We start from the raw sequence: 19,123 nt of genomic DNA on the forward strand, positions 1-19,123 counted from the left end.
AATAAATCGGTGCATCGTGCATCCCATGAAATTGAAATGGCTCGAGTGACAGTGTGGAAAGTCCTGCGACAGAAGCTGTATATATAACCACTCAAATTGGAGCTAGTGCAGAAGCTCAATGATGATGACAGAGACAAGTGTTTTGACTTTTGTTTGCAGTTGCAACAACTGAATGAGGATGAGGATGGCATTGTTAATCACTTCATTTTTAGTGACGAAGCCACTTTTCACACTAATGGGAAAGTGAACAGGCATAACTGTCGAATCTGGGTTATAAAGCATCCACACAAATGCATTGAATTTGAGCATGATTCCCCAAAGGTAAATGTTTTTTGTGCCTAGCCACGTCAAAAATGTATCGGCCATTATTCTTCGCCTAGAGCACTGGCACTGGATATTCCTACTTGGACATGTTGCAGCAATGGCTGAAGCCTCGAGTGCAATTGGACTTTACGTTCATCTTTCAGCAGAATGGGGCTCCACCCCATTTTCATCATGACGTTCGTTGGTACCTGATCACAGAGCTCCCGCATCAATGGATCAGGCATGCTAGAGAAGGGGACAGCTGTTTTATTAAATGGCCTTCCCGATCACCAGAGCTCACTCTCTGTGACTTTTTTCTGCAGCGACACATTAAAGAACTGGTGTATGTATTGCCTCTACCACGTAAAGTAGCAGAGCTCCGAGAGAGAATAGTGGGACAGGTATGGGAAGAATTCGATTACCGTACTGATGTCTGCCAGGTCACTCATGGTTCGCATATCGAATGTTTGTAAATAAAAAAAAAAAAATTAAAAAAAAACCTTTCAGAATTTCTCTTCAAAATGCAGTATGTATGACATCTGTACAATGTTTAGTTCTTGTTCATTAAATAACTGAAAGTGTTCGCAGACTATATATATATATACACCCTGTATATGTGTAACCATAAGCAAACATCTCCAGAAAATCATATGTGGGAGCAGATTGCTCTGCTATATGGTGTTTTGGTGTGTGTTAGTGAGTGTTTTGACATCGATGAAGCTGGCTTCAGAGATATATATTCTGTAACGTCACAAGAGACAAAAGAAGATTGTCTTGTGTTAGAGAGCTGTAAATGTATCGTTGCCTAAGTAAAATTCTGACTCATGTCTTATAAAATTATATAATAAAGAAGTTATAAATTCTTATTTCTGTGTGTTTACATTAGTTAGATACCACCAATAAGTGGTGACGCTGATGAGATCGGCGAGGCAACAAAAAACCCTGTAACGTAATTATCGGTGAATTGTCCAATGCCGAATCTGCTGGAATTCGTCGCAGACGGTGTTTAATAAAAATACTCAAAATGCCGACAGGAAATGGACTTGATGTGGGCAATCGTTTGAGTACTCCAGAAATCAATAAATTAAGCTTCAATCTTCCTCCATTTTGGGTAGAAAAGCCCAATATTTGGTTTTGCAAAGCCAAAGCTAAGTTCAATTACCTGCTGGCCCAGCTTGAACCAAAATACGTCGAAAACATCTGGAATCTGGTAACCAGTGATGAAAATAATAAATATTCGCTGGCAAAAGAACGACTCTTAACAGTTTTCAAGGAAAGTGAGGAGTTTAAAATAAAAGAACTGTTGAATTGTTTGGGACTGGGCGATATGAAACCTCGTCACTTATTACAAAAAATGTGAAACTATGCTGGGACCAAAGGTGTTAAAGCATAAAGTACAGCATTATATCACTACTTCTAGTGGGCTACTGGTGTATAGTGAAGCTCATAGGTTGGACCCACATAAATTGCAAATACCTAAGGAAGAATTTCAGTTTCTGTTGAATAATGGTATTATAGGTCCATTACAATCACAATGGGTCAGTCCACTGTACCTTGTTATGGAGTCAAATGGTCAGTGGCTAGTTTGTGGGGATTATCGTTGTCTTAATGACATGACGCTCCCAGACAGGTATACAGCCCCTCAAGTAGATGACATAAATTTTATGCTGCAGAGTAAGAAGATATTCTCCAAGATTGACCTACTAAAAGTGTATTATCAAATTCTGTTAGCCAAAGGCGACAAACGTCAGCGGTTATTACTCCTTTTGGTCTGTATATATTTAATTATATGCCCTTCGGACTTCAAAATACACCAAGCACATTTCAGAGGTTTATACACGAAGTTGTGAGAGAGCTGGGTATCTGCTTTCCATATCTGGATGATATTTTAATAGCATCGGAATCTCCAGAACAACATACTGAGCATCTAAATTTACTCTTTAAACAACTGATTCAGTATGGCCAGGTGTCTGCCCTCAGTAGCTGAGTGGTCAGCGCGACATACTGTCAATCCTAAGGGTCCGGGTTCAATTCCTGCCTGGGTTGGAGATTTTCTCCACCCAGGGGCTGGGTGTTGTGTTGTCCTAATCATGATCATCTCATCCCCATTGATGTGCAAGTCACCGAAGTGGAGTCAAATCGAAATATTTGCACCCGGCGAACAGTCTACCTGATGGGAGGCCCTAGTCGCACAACATTTACATTTTAGTATGGCCCAGTAATAAATGTTGGATAATCCGAATTTGGAGTGCAAGAACTGACATGGGGATTTCATAGGGATGAACTATGAAATCCCCAAACCACCTTCCCTACCCTCTGGCTCCTACCCTTGTAACCGCCCCCGGTGTAAAACCTGTCCCATGCACCCTCCCACCACCACATACTCCAGTCCTGTAACCCTGAAGTTGTACATGATATTCATATCATTAATTTGAACCCAACAATTACGTTTGTTATTGTCACTGTTGCATTTAGAAATCTTTTCTGTCATCTTATTTTCTCTTTCTGTTTTTGCCAGTAGTTTCACTTTGTATTCACCTTCTCCTTTTTACCGTAATCTACTATACAATTTTATCCCGCCTATATATACTCAATAATATGTAACCCACTTCCAAACCATAACAAAAAAAAAAAAAAAAAAAAAAAAAAAAAAAAAAAAAAAAAAAAAAAAACAATTTTTTTCCCCGCTTCCAACACTACCGCTGCTATAAAATCCACCGTTTTTAGTTCACAAACAGTTCCTTTCACCTATTAAACAACCATTTCGGCCAGTTCTAATAACTTTTGCTTTATTTCCATTTCCGTTTTTTCCACATCACTGATCATTTTTAGCCACTTCCCACAGGTTTTAACGTCATTATTTCTTCGTCAGACAATTGTTAGCCTCATTTTCATAATCTGCCACCACAAAACCACTCCTTTTAATACATTTACAAGTAGTTTTTTCGAAATTTTCCCGAATTTCTCCACCCTTTAACGTGTTTTGGCGGCAACATAACCACCTAACCTTTATGCACATCATTGTCTACCAACCCAAGTTCACCACAGGATCAACATAGCCCAGCTTTAACCAACACTTTTTCGCCTTTTTCCACACCAGATCTCCAGTTGCTTTCTAGTTCACCTTTATCTCTCCCCATATATTTTTATTTTCATTTTCATTTCAGCCTCATGTTACACTTTCCACCTTCTAATACCATGTCACCCTCACAACACCCCCACAACAACCCCATTAAGTTTTATTTACATTCCCTCTGCAAACATGCCTTCGCCCTAGCCAGATTACGCTCCCATATTTTATTTTCTCAGGCCTGTCTTACATTTGGCATTACCCCCAAAGGCCTCACACTTAAAGTTCCCATCTCTGGCTGCAACCATCCTTTCCATCAGTCCTTATACCAGTTCCAAACTGAACAATCCATTGCCCTCACCCACCTAATCCTTCACCTACACATCAACTCAGCCAATGAACACACCCGTCAACTCCTATCCTTAATAAAAGTCCTCAATCTTTCCTCTCTCACATCCACACCGGCTGTTCAGAGCATCCTCCTACAGGCCAACCGCAAATTAGAACAGCATGCCACCCTCCACCTCAAAAAACTATCCAATCTCCCGGTTTCCCACCTCCAGAAAGGCAACTCACTCACCCTTCACAACCTTTCCAGCAAACCTCAACCTCCTCTCATTGCACAGAAACCCAGTCTCTCCCATCTACTCAATCTCCCACTTACAGCTTCACTTCCTCCAAAACCTCAAAATTCCAATCAATACAATCTGGAACCACAACACCCTAATTCAGTAGTTAACCTTTCCTCCAAACCTCTCTCCCAATCCGAAACCTCTGTCCTATCCAAAGGCCTCACCTTCAGCCCCACTCCCAGATTCAACCAAACAGCCCTCGTCAAATATTTACTGTCCTACACTCGTACTCTCTGCTGGAAATATCACTTTGCCACGAAGAAAAATGATCCTAATCCTACTCCTAATGATCCAACTCCCCAAGACACTATCCAAATTGAACCCTGCCTGGAACAGTTCCGTCCTCCGTCACAGCGGGACCCACCTCCTCTTCCTCAAAATATCCCTCTCCAAACCTTCCAGGAACTTCTGACTTCCAACCTTGCCTCCCAACATCACCACTGCTGAAGCCCAAGCTATCCGTGATCTGAAGGCTAACCGATCCATCGTCGTTCTTCCGGCGGACAAGGGTTCCACGACCGTGGTACTTGATCACTTGATCGTCGGGAGTATGTGACTGAGGGACTGCGTCAGCTTTCAGACAACACCACATACAAAGTTTGCCAAGGTAATCCCATTCCTGATGTCCAGGCAGAGCTTCAAGGAAGCCTCAGAACCTTAGGCCCCCTACAAAACCTTTCACCTGACTCCATCAACCTCCTGACCCCACCGACACCCCGCACCCCTACCTTCTACCGTCTTCCTAAAATTCACAAACCCAATCATCCCGGCCGCCCCATTGTAGCTAGTTACCAAGCCCCCACAGAGCGTATCTCTGCCTACGTAGATCAACACCTTTAACCCATTACATGCAGTCTCCCATCCTTCATCAAAGACACCAACCACTTTCTTGAACACCTGGAATCCTTACCCAATCTGTTACCCCCGGAAACCATCCTTGTAACGATTGGTGCCACTTCCTTATACACAAATATTCCGCATGTCCAGGGCCTCGCTGTGATGGACCACTTCCTTTCACGCCGATCAATTGCCACCTTACCTAAAACCTCTTTCCTGATTACCTTAGCCAGCTTCATCCTGACCACAACTTCTTCACTTTTGAAGGCCAGACATACCAACAATTAAAGGGAACAGCCATGGGTACCAGGATGGCCCCCTCATACGCCAACCTATTCATGGGTCGCTTACAGGAAGCCTTCTTGGTTACCCAGGCCTGCCAACCCAAAGTTTGGTACAGATTTATTGATGACGTCTTCATGATCTGGACTCACAGTGAAGAAGAACTCCAGAATTTCCTCTCCAACCTCAACTCCTTTGGTTCCATCAGATTCACCTGGTCCTACTCCAAATCCCATGCCACTTTCCTTGACGTTGACCTCCATCTGTCCAATGGCCAGCTCCACACGTCCGTCCACATCAAACCCACCAACAAGCAACAGTACCTCCATTATGACAGCTGCCACCCATTCCACATCAAACGGTCCCTTCCCTACAGCCTAGGTCCTCGTGGCAAATGCATCTGCTCCAGTCCAGAATCCCTGAACCATTACACCAACAACCTGAAAACAGCTATCGCATCCCGCAACTACCCTCCCGACCTGGTACAGAAGCAAATTACCAGAGCCACTTCTTCATCCCCTCAAACCCAGTACCTCCCACAGAAGAACCACAAAAGTGCCCCACTTGTGACAGGATACCTTCCGGGACTGGATCAGACTCTGAATGTGGCTCTCCAGCAGGGGTACGACTTCCTCAAATCCTGCCCTGAAATGAGAGCCATCCTTCATGAAATCCTCTCCACTCCACCAACAGTGTCTTTCCGCCATCCACCGAACTTTCGTAACCTCTTAGTTCATCCCTATGAAATCCCCAAACCACCTTCCCCACCCTCTGGCTCCTACCCTTGTAACCGCCCCCGGTGTAAAACCTGTCCCATGCACCCTCCCACCACCACCTACTCCAGTCCTGTAACCCGGAAGGTGTACACGATCAAAGGCAGAGCCATGTGTGAAAGCACCCACGTGATTTACCAACTGACCTGCCTACACTGTGAAGCTTTCTATATGAGAACGACCAGCAACAAACTGTCCATTCGCATGAATGGACACAGACAGACAGTGTTTGTTGGTAATGAGGATCACCCTGTGGCTAAACATGCCTTCGTGCACGGCCAGCACATCTTGGCACAGTGTTACACCGTCCGGGTTATCTGGATACTTCTCAATAACACCAACCTGTCAGAACTCCGGAGATGGGAACTTGCCCTTCAGTATATCCTCTCTTCTCGTTATTCGCCAGGCCTCAACCTCCGCTAATTTCAAGTTGCCGCCGCTCATACCTCACCTGTCTTTCAACAACATCTTTGCCTCTTTACTTCCGCCTCGACTGACATCTCTGCCCAAACTCTTTGCCTTTACAAATGTCTGCTTGTGTCTGTGTATGTGTGGATGGATATGTGTGTGTGTGCGAGTGTATATCTGTCCTCCTTTTTTCCCCCTAAGGTAAGTCTTTCCGCTCTCGGGATTGGAATGACTCCTTACCCTCTCCCTTAAAACCCACATCCTTTCGTCTTGATAGGGCCAATGCCTTGTTCTGATGAATATACGTATTGCTTAACATGCATCGATAGTGTTAAGAATTGGGCAGAGGTAATACCACTTCGGTATATACAAGCAGAAGCTGTAGCTCAAGCTTTCTTCAATTGTTGGATTACTAGATTTGGCACACCTTATTAAATAGTAACCAATCGCGGAATACAATTCAATTCTGAGCTATTTCAAGCAATATCAAAAATATCAGTCCGCAGCTCGTGGTCTTGCGGTAGCATTCTCGCTTTCCGCGCGCGTGGTCCCAGGTTCGATTCCCGGTGGGGTCAGGTATTTTTCCTGCCTCCAGATGACTGGGTGTTGTTGTGTCGTCTTCATCATCATCATCATCATCATTCATCCCCATTACAGTCAGAGGAAGGCAATGGCAAACCACCTTCACTAGGATCTTGCCTAGTATGGCGGTGCGGGTTTCCCTTATCGCCCCCTACACTCCTCGGAATATGGGACCTCATCATCATTAATCAAACTCAAACTACTGCATACTGGATACTTCCCAATAACACCAACGCACACTTAAAGCAGCAATCCGTTCACATTCAACTACGAAATTGACTCAAACAATACCTGTAATCCTTCTTGGTCTTTGTGCTCAATCAGACAAAACACGAATGCTACACTAGTGGAAATGGTTTATGGTTCACCCATCAGGATAACTGGTGATTTTTTTCAAGAAGATGGAACAAAAAGGGATTCAGACTTACGCCAATTTGTTTCACAACTAAAACAATATATGAACCAGCTGAAACCTGTGCAAATAGCTCACAAAGTAAAACAGACACTATTTGTATACCAGACCTCAGCATGGCAAAACACATATTTTTAAGGGTTGACAGAGTTAAAAAGTCATTAGAACCTCCATATGAAGGCCCATACAAAGTCATGGAAAGAACACCCAAAATGTTTGGACTCAAAATGAAAGACCAAGTAAAAAACATTTCCATCAACCAATTGAAACCAGCATATTTGCTAAACGAAGATGTTAAATTTCCAGAAGATACTCCAGTTTCACCACCACCCCAGGACAAACAACCTTAAGATAAAAAACCACGAACATCAAGATCGGGTTGCATAATTCGATTTCCCGCAAGACTAGTGGAAGTGGTACAGTGAATTGTAACTGTCTTACTGAGATGGGGGTGATGTGGGAGCAGGTTGCTCTGCCATACGGTGTTTTGGTGTGTGTTAGTTGAGTGTTTTGACAATGATAAGGTTGGATTCAGAGACATATGTTCTGTGACATCACAAGAGGCAAAAGACGATTGTCTTGTTTCAGAGAGTTGTAAATGTATCGTTGTCTAAGTAACATGCCGACTAATGTCTTATAAAATTATATAATAAAGAAGTTATAAGTTCTTATTTGTGTATGTTTACCTTAGTTAGACGCCACCAATATATACTTTGAACCGCAGAGCAGAATTTTACAAGATGAGTAAGAAAACTCAATGTGAGTAAAAAATATTGATTTTTAGATTTAGATCTACCTGTTGCAGGGAACCTTGAACTATATGATGGTAGCAATTGCAGAGCTTTTGATGCCAGCAAAGGCCTTCACAAAGACCTTAAAGTAGGTTATTAACACAAAGATAATCATACTATAAGTTACAATGTTATATTTGCATGCATGATTTAGTGTTAAACAATGGAAACTCCAGGTTGCAATATCAATGATATAAGGAAAATATAGATTGCTATTTACAGTAAAGGTGACACGTTAGGTTGCAGACAGGCACAACAAAAAGACACTTACACATTAGCTTTTGGCAAAAGCCTTTGTCAGAAAAGGAAGTACACAGACATTCATTCACACAAGTAAGCACACCTCATGCATACTTGACTGCCATCTCCGGCAGAGCTGCCAATTGTGTGTGTATGAGGTGTGCTTGCTTGTGTGAATGAATGTGTGTGTGTTACCCTACCTGAAAGCTAATGTGTAAGTGTCTTTTTGTTATGCCTGTCTGCAGCTTAACATGCCATCTTTATGGTAAGTAGCAGTCTATCTTTTTTATTTATTGTTGATTTAACGATAAGTGATTTTCACGTGTCATCTTGTTGCAATATTACCGTATTTACTCGAATCTAAGCCACACTTTCTTTCTGGTTTTTGTAATCCAAAAAACTGCCTGCGGCTTCAAATCGAGTGCAAAGTAAGCAGAAGTTCTGAAAAATGTTGGTAGGTGCCGCCACAACTAACTTTGGCCGTCAAATATATGTAGCGCTACACAGGCATGCTTTGCAGCCACAAAGATAAATACTGGCACCAAAACCTCTGCGACAGTAAATAAATTAAAAAAAAAAGGTTGAAGACGAGCTTTTTTTCTCCGCCCCGAGTTTTGCCACTGCATTTTCATACATTATACAATGAAGTAAATACGAATTCTGTATTGTTCATCTTCGAATGTAGCAGCATTTCAATGTACTATGAAAATCCGACTGGCAAGACTGTTTGGGATGTTTGTCAATATGGCCAACTCTACGTTCTGAATTTTTTCCTACCTGTGTGAAGACGCAGTTGTTAATAGGAACTTTTATGAATTGTGAATCACTTGCAGTATTCTCTTCACCAAAAGAATAATACGAACATAAACATTTTGCCATGTATTCTTTCGTGTTTGCTGCTATCTCATTTAAATCCTGTCTGCCTAATAAATTATGAAACTAGTTGAGGCAACAACAAACGCGGAACAATATACATATCATGTCATGTTTATATTCGTATTATTCTTATGCCTAATAGTGATGCAGTCAGAAATGAAGCACGGCAACTGACTAGATTTTTAAATCTAAGATGACTCTAATTACTGTGCAGAATGTAATGTACTAAAGAGGCATCTGCAAAGATTTTCAAATGGAGAAAAATTTTCTTCAAACTTTCGTTCAGAACATCTTCTATCATACGCAGTTTATTATTTGGTTCTTGTTGATCATTATCAAAGAAAGCAGCAGTGTAAGTAACAACAAATAGCAGTCTCTTGCCATTGTTTCGTTAATGAGACAATTCCTCTCTTTTTTTATTAATTGTAAGCGCGGTAGCGTGCACAAAAGCAAGCCATGCCACGAGCAGCGACAGGCCGTAAACACTCATTATCAGAATGCGACAAACAATGCGTGACACAGTACAGTAATGCATTTTCAGCTTAGAGTGTCGTAAACACATATAACAAAGAGAACAGCACTTATCAGATCAAAGAAAAATAAGCAATCAATTCAAACCAGACGAAGCACGTGAAAAAGGAAGGGTACCTGTATAAATACGGACGGAGTGCATGACGCGTAGCAATGGCTACCTGGTAAAGCTTAACTGCTAAGCTTATGACTCGAACCAAACAACTGTAGCTGTATTGTCATTCATTCGACCTAAATTGTGTCTAATATTACAATGGACCAACTTGATTTCGATTTGGAGGTGCGGCCTAAAACTTTTCTCTCCCCTTGAATTTCGAGTCTCAAATTTCAAGTGCGGCTTAGATTCGGGAAAATTTTTTTTCCTTGATTTCGAGTCTCATTTTTCAGGTGCGGCTTAGATTCAAGTGTGGCTTAAGATTCGAGTAAATACAGTATGATAAATGACAACAGTTAGCATACTGCTGGTAGAATTATTCTTTAACTGAAATACCTGAATGCTTCCCAAAACAATTTGCTGGATGGTAGGCCATCACAATGCAGTGAGGCAAGGAAATCCCTGGTTTATACCTATATTTGAGTTGTGTGGCTGTTGAAATGGAGCGCAAAAACCTTATCTTACAAATTTTAGCCCATTCCAAACTGGTGCTGCCAGCTGCCATTTGTGATGACATTCAGCAAGTTAATAGCAATTACTTCTCTTCAGGTCTCAATTCCAGTAGTGAAGAATCCACACTGGATGTTATTCAGAGGAATCTGAGATGCTTCTACTGATTCCGGCACTTGGTGCAGTATCAGCAAGTACAAATGTTTCTAAAAACCATTCATCATGATGGAAATGAATCTTCAATTCATGATGTCAGCTTCACTACAAATGAAATGGAGATCAACATCAACATGCACTAAACAGGCCAGACCATCATGAATGGTTTGAAGCCATATCAATGAAATGAGATCACTTGTCAAAAACAGCAATATGTCACTGACTGCAGAAGTGTTCTGAGGAATAAAAAAAGTAGTGATAATGTCTTAATTCGCAGAGGAACAGTAGTAACAAAACATGGATGCAGCATAGGAAACCTAAGTTAGTGTGACCTGGCAGAACAGGGCCACTAAGAGTTATAGGCTGCCAAACAATGCATATCAAGAACCAGTCTGTCACAACAATATATTATGTGATGATGAAAATCATTCAAACATTATACCAGGTCAACAGCCAGTACCAAGCGTCAAACTACAGACTGTTGGAGAAAGAAACTTCAATTCATGTTGTTAGCTTCACCGCAAATGCACGAGAGGTCAATATGAACTATATTCTAAATGAGCCAGATGGTCAAGAATGGTTCAAAGTCACATGCAATGAAATCACATAACTAGTCAAACACAGTATCTCAAACATTGTTGACAGCCTGGAACTAAACTTGACTTGCATGTCTCACAGCTGGATATGACCACTGCAATTGTCAATGGTGGCACTAACAGAAGCATTCATGGTATGCCTAGATACACTGATAAAATTTTTACAAAAGATGACACAAAGTGAGAAAGATAGCTACTTAGTTGTGCTTCAAATGTTAAATTATAGTGATAAAGTTTGTAAACTAAGAAAAACCATTTATGACAAATTGACAGTGGCATGCCAAGTTGAATGCAACTCTACAATCAATCTGACTGCAACCAACAAATACAGATCTAAGTGTCTGTGAGGAGATTTGAGGTAAATGTTCAGTCTTCCACCTTATTTATGCAGACAACATTAAAATCACTTCAGATGAATTGTAACAAATCAAAGATGAGCTGTCTGATGTTAAGGAAATTGGGTACATAGGGGATCATTTGAACATCAAGGTTAACCAGTCGGGTGACAAAATTACATTATGACACAGTGGCTACACCAGAGAAGTCTTCAGTCAATTCAAAATGATTGAATGCAAGCCAATAAGATAAGTGGAATCAAGTAGGACTCAACAGCTGTCACTCTCCCATTCAGCGAGTTCTGATGTACATTGCTGTGGTCACTTGACCACCTTATGCAGCCAACAAATTAATCCTACTAAAAAATAAAAATCATCATCATGATATTGTTCATTGTCACACTACTAAGTGAATCATGCACTATCTCAAGGACATGACCAACAAGAAGCCAAACTTTGTCAGGGATAAGGTGGAAATCACACGTTTTGCAGGTGCTGCCTGGGGAAATTCTGAAGCTGAAAGAGCATAATACATAGGTTACAACCATAGTGTTCACACAAATAGAAAGCCTTTGTTCTTTCATCTATGGAAACTGAACAAATGAGCCTCATTGAAGCAGCAAAGTTAACAATCCACAAGTCAACATTTATGAAAGAGCTATGATTGAGGGACATGTCAAACATCTCCTTGTTCAATGACAGTCTCCTTTAAAGATGGCATACAACCCTCTTGTTCACTCAAAGACAAAATGTATTCACTTATAGTTTAACAGGAAAGCAACAAATTGAAACTGGAAAATCAGCTGACAGAGGATATATAACAGATGTACTGACAAAACCTTTTCCTGCATCCAAGCATCAGAAACTTGTTGAAGGACTTTGTCTTCAAGTCTAAAATTCTCAGCTTTAACACTTTGTTCTTCATTTACGTTGTGACTATAAAACTGAGGAAGCTTGTTATAATGTATATTGTCACCACCATGTGTTTGATTTGGAATTCATAGACACTTCTACATCTGAGCAGTTGTGTCTTTTTTGTTTTTGTTAGCAATGGGTACTGTGATTCAGTTCTGTTTAACCTTGTAACCACATACAACGAAATTGTTCTGATGTGACATGTCAGGTTCAAAAAACCACAACATCCCTAACATAAATCATGTTGCCATGATATTACACCTAATTTTGAAATTGATTTTCCTGTAATTTAATAAAATCAAACTTTTGATTTTGAAAATATACAGAAAATTCAGTGTTAATCCCAGAGGCTTCTAATTTGCTTGGAATTGATGCCCATTTCAAGTATCACCAGAACACGCAATAAAGGGAAAATATGACTCTTGGGATTTATGAAATGGTGTCATGAAGACAGTCAGGTGCAAGAACCATCTGTCACTTATGAACTCCACATTTGTGTATGAAGTTGCTGCACTTGACTTATGAATACATCTGGTATTGTAATACACATACAGAGTATGTGGCCTGTCCATTTATTGTATTGTTTAGAGGCAGTCACAATCTGTTCCATTATTTTATGAATTTTAATTGATTATAAGGCTTCCTAACAGATATATAAAGAAGCATCATACTGTGTGTGTGTGTGTGTGTGTGTGTGTGTGTGTGTGTGTGTGAAGAGAGAGAGAGAGAGAGAGAGAGAGAGAGAGAGAGAGAGAGAGAATCAACATGTGATGAGCATAGTAGAATTAATACTGTTTTTTGGTGAAATTTTTGTATTTACCTTCTCACTTGAATCTGGAAAGAAATTGATTCCCTTTGGTACCAATAATGCCATGCGAGCAGCAGCCACATTACGGACTGTCTGCAAGAATACATGCCACGTTTTGTCATCTTCTGACTGTCGCCATCCATATGGCCAACCAAGGATGACTGTGTTTGGCTTCATACCACCAAGACCTGTAGTTTGAATTCTGAAATAAAAATACTGTTTCATGAATCCAAATGATTTTACAAGGTTATTAGATCTTACAATATTTATTGTACGTATTGATAGTATTTTGCTTTCACTTCTCCTTGTGATTTCTCTTGGAATTGAGACCACATCTGCAGAATCTGAAGAGATAGGCTGCACCTAATTAGTTGCCATTAATTGGAGTTATGTAACACACAACAAATGGAAGTAGGGATAAATAGGCTAATAGCAGCAAGCAGATAGACATCAATATATTACAAATTTGTAAACTTATAACAGATACTGCTCTGGATAAAACAAGCTTGTATATGTCTGGAAAACACAAAAAAGAGGTCCTTTAAACTGATATATTTTGTGCATTTTGTGCTATGGCTATGTAATCTGTCACAGCAGTCAAAGAGTGCTGTTCCACTACAACAGCTCAGCACCCAAATGTCGATGGTGAAACTGACTGTTGCGGATATTATGAGACATACAGTCATTGATTATTTAGCAAAGTGGAATACAAGGTTCATTTTATTACAGAACTACTGGCACTCTCTCACCAATCTTAAATGTTTGTTCCAAATCCAATAGATGTCACCTCAGCCAACAGTATATGATTTCAGTGTCAGTTTTATGTGAACACTTTCGGCAGATGCACACAACTTTTTGTGGTTTTCTCGTAAGCTAAATGGCATCTCAGTGTACAGGACACAACCTGATTGTCAGTTCAATGTCAGTGCTATCATCTACGATGTTGCAGAAAAAAGTTAAGAAGAATGACAATACACAAGGGACACTTCATGAATAATGCACTTGTTGGCATTACTGCGGATTGTTCACCAGACTTTGATTTGTTCCTGAAGTTGAAAAATCTTGTATGTGGACATTGTTATCTTCTATCACTGTTACCCAAACCATTCGACAGATGAAAACAGACATAGTGTTCTGGAAGGAATAATGGAACTAAGACGTTGAGAGTCAAGTCATAGAGAAGCAGGGTGACAATACTAATGGACTGCAAAGAGGCATCGAGGGGGGGAGGGGGACAAGTAAAGAAATTAGTGTGCATTATTTGTAAAATGTCCCTCGTATCATACTTCATCAGTTAACAAAAAACACTGCACCTAAACTACAATTACTTGGTAATAAAATGTGTTTTTTAAATGACTGATGGATATCCTCATTAATTTCTTTTGTACAGTATGGTGCTAAATTTGTCTGGTAAGCTTCCAGGCAACATTTGTAATTCATAATTGACTATTTGTATGTATTTGTATCGGTTCTAATCTAACTACTTACAATGTTTGTGGCAACCACTTTTATTTATAATTTCTTTTTTTCTACTCCAAAAAATTCTGCTGCGCAAATTATTACCTGCCAGAAATATTGATAGGTAATTGTCCTTCTTTTATTTCAATTATAATCATTTACCTGAAAGATACCTTTCATGTTAGTTTTTAATGTATCTACAAATTGCATTTATAAAGTTTCCTGTGAGAACAATAATTCCACTTATATGCAACAATGTTTTAATAAATTCCTTTCTAGGTAGCAGCAAAGCATTCTTTTCATAGGAAAAACATTTATTGTAGTGCAGGTTGTGGAAGGCTAGGTACATTTTATGTTATTAAAAATAAAAATTTTAAATCTCTATAAAATTTTAAAAAATCTTGTTGAGTTTGCAAACATCACAATCTTTTGCCTGCCCAGAACATGAAAGAGCACTGGCAACGTAGTTTCAGCAAAAATTGAACAAAATAAGTATTAACTCACACAGACAGGGACACTTGTGTCAGAGCGATTTTACAGACCATGAAATTCATGTTAAATCATGATGGGCAGATGAAACAGCTCTTAACTGTTACCATTTTATAGAGTGAATCCTCAAATTTCTGAAGTGTTTTCAGAAGGATTCTGTAAAAGAAAAAAAGAACCACAAACATTGTGTACACAGTGTCTATTTTCAGAAGATTCCATTTATTCATTGCCTGATCACACTAATATATTTTTTAGTTATAATACTTCAACCTTCCCTTTCGGAGTCCCTTTCTTCCAATCCAGATGATTTTGTAATGTGGTGTATAAATTAATTTTGTTAGAAATGGTTTCAAGGAATCTGGTTCTATAACACCTGCACATGACAAGGCACTAAAGCAATATTGTTATCACAGCTTTAACATAAGCTCCCAAGTGGTAAATCAGTTCTGTATGTTATTCAATATCTCCATTCTTTTTTTTAAAAAAAATTCATTGAAATATTTATCTTATCAAGGATTTAATTATTTACATGATAATAAAAATCATGTGTCAACTTACAAATGGCTCAGACCATCGGTGATATTGCGAGACACAAGAACATCAACAAATCCTTTCACCTTCTCTTCATCCATTGTGCGACGTAAGCTCTGCTTTGCTGCCATTGCTTCCCCACTGTTTCTTGTGAAATCTCCTCCAAATACAGATACACATATTGTTAACCCTTTTCCTGAAATGTAAATGATAGCTATTGAAATAAATGAGACTTCATCATACAGTGCTAATTTGAAACTTTTTATGACCACAATCTGTCAGCAGACAAAAGTAAAATATGAGTTTATACTCTCTATGAGTCATATTTGACACTTACACACCTCCAGCAAGTTGCATATGAAATAGGCCAGCACTTTTCCTTCACTGAGATAAATGGATGGAATTCCATCAAAAGTTGCAGCCATAGCCCATAGCAGCCACTGTACTGTGCCTTTTCAAGAAGTGTACGAATAACATTAACTATGTACCTCAAATAAGGATACTTCTTAATGCAATTTTTGATGGAATTCCAGCCACTTATTTCAATACTTGACATCATTAAGTAGTGCATTCTCCTTGTGGAAAATAAGGGGAAAAAATCTGAGAGAAAGTGAAAAAAGCACTTGCAGGACAACAAAAGAAGACTAAATCCTCATTATGATGAAAGTACTAAGAGAATGTGTGCATTACTGTGATGAAAGAAGTGTACTTGCAGTACACATGAAGCACCAAGCAGCAGACACATATAAACAATAGGTTGGTCATTGTGGTTCATCTATCAAACTGAGCATTCTTCACCAGAAGTTGAGGCCTTGGCACAGGACAACTGAGTGGAATTGTGTGGGATGTAAGTTTCATAGCTGATTTCTTAATTTATATGCTTCTCTCTCTCTCTGTCTCTCTCTCTCTCTCTCTCACACACACACACACACACACGCGCACACACACACACACACACACACACAGAGAGAGAGAGAGAGAGAGAGAGAGAGAGAGAGAGAGAGAGAGAGAGTCTTCCAATTGAAAATAAAGCACGCTTTACTTCATACTAGCATACAGTATGCTACATCATGCACTTTACATACTCCACAGACTGTACTTAAGGTTATAAGAATAGAATATTGTGAGACTTAGTCTAGGTATCATCTTCTAGCTGCAGCCATGTGAAGCTAGTTTATGACCAACTTTTTACGTTAAATGTTAATTGTGCACTCAGGAAAGCCATTTAGGATTACAGCTGATGCAATGGCAGAAATGACAAGTCTCAAGATAATGTATAACTTTGGACTACACTCGTTTTAAGTTACCGCCAACTTTAGTGAGGCAAATTTATCAATGTCAATTGCATACCTTAAATTTGTGTTGATTCAACAAGCCTTCCTGAGAGCAGTACCTCTGAGTGCAATCAGGTCACCAGCTAGTAGCCCTCCCATCCCCTCCACCATCAACATTAATGGCTATCTAGACCTTAAAATGAAAAAAAATTTCTTTCAACTCGTTTATTTTCCAAATAAACCAGCCGAGACAGAATCAGCAACAGGGAAGCAACTGATTTTGTGACTTTTATGAGTTCCTAACCAGGGGCAAACTGTATAATTTCATCTCCGTGCTTTGACAGTTTAGCGCCTTGAGTTTCTGCATAGACACAGTTCTTGCTTTTTGTTTGCGTTTGGAAGTAAACCAATTCTGCGACATATTACAAGTTCCTAATCAGGGGCAAATTATTTAGTCTCACCAGAGTGCTTCAGTCGTTTGGTTTTTGAATTTCTGCATATCAATCTAATTTTTTAGACACAGTTCTTTCAGTTTTGTCAGCTTCTACAATAGAGTTCCACAGCACATGTTGATAATCCCTTTATCTGGGTAGTGTAGTTTTCCTTGGTCTTTGTCTGTATAGGGGCTGTGGTTGTTGTGTGCGGATGCGAGCTGAGTTGGTGACACTTTGTTCTTGGCTCCAAGGTGTGATAGCTTTGGCTACACAGCTTGAAACTGCAGTGAAAGGGCATCATTGTTGTGAGCCGGCCGTGGGGTTACAATGGACGTCCAGCACGTACAAGTCCTCCAATTGGAAGCTTCAGTCATACAGCTTGAAACTGCAGTGAATGGGCACCATTGTTGTGGGCCGGTCATGGGGATACAATGGACAGCCAGCATGTCCAAGTCCTCCAATTGGTCCTCAGCGGTGGCCAGCCCAGTAATTGTTCACATTGAGGTTGACCCCTCACACTTGGTTGAGTTGGAGGTCACCTGGGAGGCATGGCAGGCAGCAAAAGACTTCGCAGTGGGTCGCAAGTAAGGCCTCCTCAATTAGTCTGACAAACAGGTTCCAGATGCTGTCTGTGGCTGACACTTTGCTCAGCCACATGCCATCACCTATCCTGTTCCAGAGGAAACCTCTCAGCCTCCAAGATCTGGGCAATCACAGAAGGTGAGATTATTGGTAGTTGGTAGGTCCAATGTTAGTCACATTATGGGGCTTCTTAGGGGCATGGCTGCCAAGGAGGGGAAGAAAGCCAGTGTGCACTCTGTGTGCATACCAGGTGGAGTCATTCCAGATGTGGAATGGGTCCTTCCGGATGCCATGAAGAGAACAGGGTGCAGCCAACTGTAGATGGTGTCTCATGTCGGTACCAATGATGTGTATCACTTTGGATCAGAAGAAATTCTCTCTGGTTTAGAGTGGCTAATGGAAGTGGTTAAGGCTGCAGTCTTGCTTGCAAGACGAAAGCAAAGCTGACCATTTGCAGCACAGTCAACAGGACCGATTGTGGACCTCTGGTACAGAGCCAAGTGGAGGGACTGAATCAGAGGCTCAGACAGTTCTGCGAGTGTGTAGGCTGCAGATTCCTTGACTTGCGCCATAGGGTGGTTGGGTTTCAGGTTACACTGAATAGGTCAAGAGAACACTACACACAAGAGGCAGCTACAAGGGTAGCAGGGGCTGCGAGGCACGGACTGGACAGTCTTTTAGGTTAGAGGGTCTCGGGAAAACACAAAAAGGGCTTCAGTCACAAAGGGTGCAGGTCCAACACAGGAAGAAAGTAGATACAGGAGCCATCGGTAGAACAGTTGTAAATTGTCGTAGCTGTGTTGGGAAAGTACCACAGCTTCAACTGCTAATAAAAAGCACTGATGCTCAAATCATTATAGGCACTGAAATCTGTCTAAAGCCGGAGATAAGCTCAGGCAAAATTTTTCCAAAGAACCTAACGGTGTTCCGAAAGGATAGGCTAAACACTGTTGGTGGTCGCATGTTTGTTGTTGTTAGAAGTAGTTTAGCTTGTCGTGAAATTTAAGTAGATAGTTCCTGTGAGTTAGTATGGGCAGAGGTCTTTCTTGGCAACTTTTACGAACCTCCCAACTCAGATGATATAATTGCTGAAAGGTTCAAAGGAAACTTGAGTTTGATTTCAAACACCCAACTCGTACAACTGTAGCTGGTGGTGACTTCATTTACCCTTGATATTTTGGAGAAAATACATGTTTAATTTTGG

At 40.4% G+C, this 19,123-nt stretch overlaps 1 protein-coding gene across 1 annotated transcript in view; it reads right to left on the reverse strand.

Annotated features, from left to right (window-relative positions):
• LOC126484987 (solute carrier family 12 member 6) overlaps nucleotides 1-19,123 on the reverse strand; it is a 201,732-nt gene that overhangs the window by 69,457 nt on the left and 113,152 nt on the right. Inside the window, exons 13-14 of the mRNA XM_050108593.1 lie at nucleotides 15,657-15,825; nucleotides 13,164-13,353 (exon numbers count right to left, since the gene is read on the reverse strand). Of these exons, the coding sequence (XP_049964550.1) occupies nucleotides 13,164-13,353; nucleotides 15,657-15,825 (359 nt within the window). The remainder of the gene's footprint in view (nucleotides 1-13,163; nucleotides 13,354-15,656; nucleotides 15,826-19,123) is intronic.

The sequence above is a fragment of the Schistocerca serialis genome, chromosome 6 (assembly GCF_023864345.2).
Source record: "Schistocerca serialis cubense isolate TAMUIC-IGC-003099 chromosome 6, iqSchSeri2.2, whole genome shotgun sequence".
In the NCBI taxonomy this organism is placed as follows: Eukaryota; Metazoa; Arthropoda; class Insecta; order Orthoptera; family Acrididae; genus Schistocerca; species Schistocerca serialis.